This window comes from Corvus brachyrhynchos, unplaced genomic scaffold (assembly GCF_000691975.1).
Source record: "Corvus brachyrhynchos isolate BGI_N302 unplaced genomic scaffold, ASM69197v1 scaffold7, whole genome shotgun sequence".
Lineage (NCBI taxonomy): Eukaryota > Metazoa > Chordata > Aves > Passeriformes > Corvidae > Corvus > Corvus brachyrhynchos.
This window is the reverse complement of record NW_008239054.1, coordinates 2,040,657-2,046,656: the sequence shown is the minus strand read 5'-3', so window position 1 is coordinate 2,046,656 and position 6,000 is coordinate 2,040,657. Positions and strand designations below refer to the sequence as shown.

General features: G+C 36.9%; 1 protein-coding gene across 1 annotated transcript in view; it reads right to left on the bottom strand.

Annotated features, from left to right (window-relative positions):
- Window positions 1-6,000, bottom strand: part of FHOD3 (formin homology 2 domain containing 3) — a gene marked incomplete at its 5' end in the record, with an annotated part of 377,704 nt that overhangs the window by 42,842 nt on the left and 328,862 nt on the right. Inside the window, 2 exons of the mRNA XM_017739071.1 lie at window positions 236-355; window positions 4,937-5,119. Of these exons, the coding sequence (XP_017594560.1) occupies window positions 236-355; window positions 4,937-5,119 (303 nt within the window). The remainder of the gene's footprint in view (window positions 1-235; window positions 356-4,936; window positions 5,120-6,000) is intronic.

Genomic DNA, 6,000 nt, shown 5'->3' with positions numbered 1-6,000 from the left:
ACGACGCTTAAGCACTTAAGGGAGTTACACAAGAAGAGTGCTTAGCTCCACATTTCCTTCAGATTATGCTGAAAGAGGCAAAGAGCACCTTAACACACAATAAAAAGCACGTTCTATTCCCTAAATTACTCTTCTGGTACAAAATAAGTAGTGGGTTGCAATTTTCATAATGATTTTGACTTCTGTTTTTTTGAAGGAAAAAGCTGCAGGGGAAATGCTGGGACATCAGGCTTACGTTGGTTCCATTCAGGAAGTTCCCAATGGCTAGTAGAGTAGAAAGGATAAATCCTAAAGTTTTATTGTGCTCCAGTTGGTCCATTCCCTCCTTCAGGTCTAGCAGTGGCTCTGCAACTTCCTACCATAAGAACAGAAACAAGACAGTGAACGTTAGTTTTTAATTCTATGGTTTAGATTAATTGCTGCAAAAAGTTCCTGAACTGGCGTCTTGCAGAGTGTAAACTGGCCATGTGTGCTGGCTTTCTTCCACGTTCCAGCTAATAAATCATATGCAAGGACAGCAAAAAAATACATAAGATATTTTCCTACTGTTGTTCCTTTATGTATGCAATTGCCTTACTTGTCCTGGGACTATCCAGTGATTCCAAACAGGAGGATGCTGCTGCACTTCAGTTAAATGCATGAACACACCCAAGCCCCAACTGATAAAAAAGCTTCTTAAAACTATTTTTTCTAATCTTTGAACAAGAAATGAAAAAAGTTAGAAACCCTGCTGACTTGACATTTGTAGCTTGACCCTACAGCTTTCTTTAAATGATGGCCACTTCTGTGTTTTAGATATGGTTTTGTGCTTGTGAGAATTTAAAACTGAAAAAGAAGTCTGCTGTAAACATCAAGCTTTACAAATAGCCTCATTTTAATCTTTTAATTTAATGCATCTTCCATCCACACATGTTATCTGAGTACAGATATGCATGCTGATAAGGCTTGAAATCATAAATTCTGTTCCATCACCTCAGGAAGTGAACTACACCAGAGTTCAAAGGAAGAGAGTGAGGGTAATTGAGTTGTCAGAGTTTATTTCTATGTCTGTGTGAGGCCCAGGGTTATTTATTTTGTATGCACAGTAACAGTTGATATTGTTTCTATCTTCAAATGCCATTCTAAGCATCCGTGAGCAGTATTCTTTTCACAGAATCATAGAACGGTTTGTGTTGGAAAAGACCCGAAGATCATCCAGTTCCAACCGCTCTGCCATGGGCAGGGAGACTTTTTTTCCCAATTTCCCCAATTATTATACTCTTTATGAGCCAAGAAGCCAAAATTAAGCTGCTATTTTAGACCAAGAGGCAAAGTAACTGAGAACTTCACTTTCTTGGAGACACACAATGGTTCCTTCAACAACTGTAGTGATATTTTACCATAAAAGCTGAATGAAACACCTTTCTAGTCACTACAGAGCAATCTGTCTTTTGAAAAGAATATGGCAAATTCAAGACAAATTAAGAGATGAGACAGTGAGCTAAGTAGTTGATACATCAGAGGAGAGGTGATAAATAATCCAAGATTTTATCAAGGTGAACTAAAATCATGAAACTGCTGCACAGTATTCTTTGAGTTGCTTTAAAGTCAGGGTTGATTTAGGTTTTTTTTGTTGCATTATGGGATGAATCAAACTGCTCTGCATCTGTGGTAAACATGGGCTTCTGAACTATTGTACTTGGATCAATTTTCAACCTGTCAAAAAAACATTCCTAAAAGATTAATTTAGAACATTTTCCATGTGAATAAAAAGGTGGCATAAGAGGCTTCCAAAGCAGGCCAATACTGAGCCCTTCATTTAGCTATTTAGACAAGTTATTTGAGCTTAGACTTTATTGCATATAGTACACATTTATAATTACTCTTTATTTCTTATTTTATTGTAGGATTAAAAAACAATAAAAAAGAGTATGCAAGATACTAAACAATCAGACAAATTTCTGTTTTTTTCAAATTTACCCACTCTTGCTTCCTATAAAACTCACTTTCTACCTAAAGAGGGCAGATAGGTAAGGCAGAGCTACCTCATATCCTTGGATACCACATTTTTATTTTTCAGCTAAAAATTAGGATTGAATGAAATTTGAGGATTGGTCCACAACTTCTGTCTGAAAGACATCTCATAATGCCTGATAAACGTTTGATGCACATGTACAAATGAACTCAACTAATCATACTTTTCTCATTTCTACACCTGCTTATATTAATTTTGTGATCTTTTAAGTTGTCAGAAAAAAGGATATATTTGTCTGCAGTGATCTTAATTTAAAAAAAAAATCTTATTTAGGACAACCAAAGTTTCTATTTCTTTTTCTAAGACCCTTTGAGATAATAAAATTTGACAATATCTGCATCATAAGTAGTTCCATATGAGGAATGAGTAGCAACACACTGTAATCTTTTTTTACCTCTTTTGTCTGTGCATTTAAACTAGGATACCAAAAGAAAGGTGAGAAAAATTATTGTTCTGCTAATGACCTTCGGTAGGCATTTAATTAACATTTCAAAGCAGCATACACATTATCAAGCAAATAATTTGGAAAGGGTTTTTTCTTTTTTTTTATTTTCTATAGACAGCAAAGAGTGGAGTATCCAGTTCAGCCCCTCACAGTCTGCAAATGCTCCCTACAAATGTACCCTGACTTGCTTTAGTTAATTAAATTCAAGCTAAGAAAGATGATTTCTATCATTATGCCTGGAAAGCTTTTCATGAACATAAAAAATATATCAATCCATTTCTTGAAAAATTCATGTTCTTTTCTTTCAGGTTGTCAGAGATGAAGCTAAGACCTACTTAGGCTGAACACTCTTCTTGGCAGGTTAGCAGAAGAGTCTCATGTATGAGAACCCTGGTCTTACCAATAACTCAGGTATTTCACACTGCTGATATCAGGAACCATCTAAAACTTCCAGCCTCATGGAAATAACAGTATTCTTATCTTACATAAAATATATGTGTGACTTGGTAGATAATATGAGTGCATTCTGAACTGCTATGAATTTTCCTTATTACGAAATAAGATTTAAAAAGAAAAAATCCAGCAAATGCCAGACTAAAAAAAAAATGGCAAAAACCGTGGAGCTAAGTGATTTTGGGACCTAAGTTTCAAGAAGGGTTTGCCCTTTTGCAGATGGATTTTGTGCAGAAACATAGTTTCACAAACGGAAGAATGTTAGCACCTCATGGGTCTCTTTTATTACCATAATCACTAATGCAAACTACTTCATTTTAAAAAAACTGAATATGCTCACAGTATTTCACTTCAGTCTACAAAACATGTATGTTTACTGGTTACCTGGAACTTAAACTCTGACCTTAACCTTTTGTTACTGCAGACACACAGGTGCTTGCTCTCCCATGTACCCCTGATGTCTGATCTGTTTCTTCCTCCTCACCCAACTAAGACCCAAGCTGTCTGTCCTGTCTATGCTTGTCTGCTAGGCTTATCACATGCTCCTCTTACTTTATCACAGTTATCACATGTTACTTCCTCTACCATTTTCTGCTAAGTACTGTGCTTAGTCCTGTCTGTCTTCAAACAGGGATAAAAATGTTGGTTTTATCTTCACTACAGCTATTGCTTTAAGTAATGTAAGTATTTGAGGTATTTTGTACTAGCATCCATTCTACATGGATTTCAGCTGGCAATAAATTAACTAACTTTGTGGCAAAGCATCAGGAAAACTATCAGAATTTCTTTAGCTTTTAGCAGTGCTTCAAATATTGCTTTTTGACTGAGATGACACTAGAAATTCTAGGTATATGTGGAGATTAACAGCTACAGCTAACTTAGTTTATGTGAAAGGTACAATTTAGCCTTGTGGTAACTTCAAAGCAGAATAAATAGCTGTACCAGAGTGAAAAAAACAGGCAAAAAAGTATTTATGCCAGATACAAGTATTTTGCTATACAAGTCAGAAACTAAAACATTCCAATTAAAAATCCTGACTCTGATTAGTGTGATTGCATTTCCTAACATCTAAGAAAATTAAGTAGAGGTTGAGTAATCTTGACAGTATCATCTGCAAATCAATCCACTGTTGTAACAACTCATTAAATAACCATTGCTAGTAAACATATGGCATTTTCACAAGCACGTCCCACTTTTTAGAATCCATATCACACAAACTTACACTGATTTTTCAATACACACTTGTGTGCAGAGATAGATATACAAAACTAATATGTAGAGGAGAGAGCTGCTTTAAGGGCAATGCCTGTGGTATGCACCAGAAGTGCAGCCAAAAGGAAACTCCTGCGCAGAGATGCCTGAAAGACCTTGTGAAAGGCAGCAAGTACCTGAAACCCTACACAGTTTCATTCTGCTTCATCTGTGCACTAAAATTTTACCCTCTTTTTAAAAAACTTTTGCCTGTGATTCATCATTCTTGACAGACACCTCAATTATATTATTAGAGTGTTCTTTGAATGAATGCCATCTGTAGAGAAGGTGTCAATAATTGTCTGTGGCTAAGCTGAACTGTCTTATTTTTGTTTAGAGTTTTGAGAGCTATAAACAAAAAAACCTCAATGGACGGTGTTTTCCTTAGCTCAAATGGATGTAAGATCAATATCTCATGATATAAAACTGAATATAGTAGTCCTCACTCAATCTTTACCGAAAAAAAATTCTGGCGGCTCTGAAGTAAGAATTTCCTGAATAACAATATCTGGAGAAGACGTGGCAAAGATTTAGCCCTCTTCTTTGTTTCAATATCATTACTGACTAATTAAAGGAAGGAAGACATAATCTCTTAATTGTCTTTTATAGAAGGAAGAGATTATAAAGGATCATTTTAGCTGTTTCCTGGCTGGCCACTGAAACAAAAGTGCCCCATTTACCATTTCCTCAAAATGTGCATATAATACCAAGGTCACAGAAAGATGAAGCAAAGCCTTGGAAGAGTCTCCACCCAACTCCCTCCTTTCCCTCACCTTTTCCACTATCTCATAGTCCATCTTGAAAGCCCAGAGCTGGAGCCTGGCAGAGAGTTCACTGATGGAGGAGAGGGTGAGAAGGAACTGCTCAGCACTGCCCAGGGGGACATCAGGATTCGCCAGCTGTGCCTCCTGGATCTTCTGCTTTTCCTCCTCGGTTGGGATCATGGTCAGGATTTTCTGGACAGGGAGACAAAAGGCAGGCATCAGTGGTGGAGCTGAGAGGAGTGTGAGGGCTGGTTGCTGGGTGACCCCACAGCAGCCACAGTAGAAGTCCTCAAGTCCCTGGCTGTTAAATTAGGACAGCACGGTAGTAACCAAGAACTAACCCACTGCACAAGGAAGCAAAATGAGGACTGATGTCTCACACACCTGCAGTTTGTTTAAAAATGTACCTGGATTAAAATGCTATTTCATTCTTTTAAAATCTGTATTCAGTAGATATGGCTAATCATGGGATGAAACACCAAAGGAGACAAAAGGAGATTGGTCAGGACTGATCTCATCAACTTTCACGTTTAAGTCAGAACTTAACATCTTTTCGCAAATTATGTATGGAAGTAAGGGTAGAAGGAGAACAGTTTTGTGGCCTGTGATTTACGGCAAGTCAGACCAGATTTTAAGGTCCCTTTTAGCCCCAATATCTACAAATCTTCTAGCACACTTGTAAGTATACAAGGATAACTTGAGGACTCCTGTCCCTTGCTGTTCCCATAATTTCTGGCTTTTTATTCAGTCTGTTTTGTTTTTCTTATGGAACATGGAAACTATTGCAGCTTACTAGGTCATTCCTAAAGATTTCACCCTAAATGACAACTTCCCAAGGAACACACATTGAATTTAAAGCTGAATTATGCACTGCATAACATATGGCCTTTTTTCTTTTTATCTGAAAAAGGATCTCAATATTTTCCGTTTCTGCTGACAGCATGGCTCAAAATATTTAAATTTTGCCTTTAATTCATGCATTTTACAGGCTTGTTTAAATGTGGCAGCTTTCCTTCCCAAAGTATTGCTCTCTAAGGTATTGTGTCTTAATCAGTTTTTAACACAATAAATGC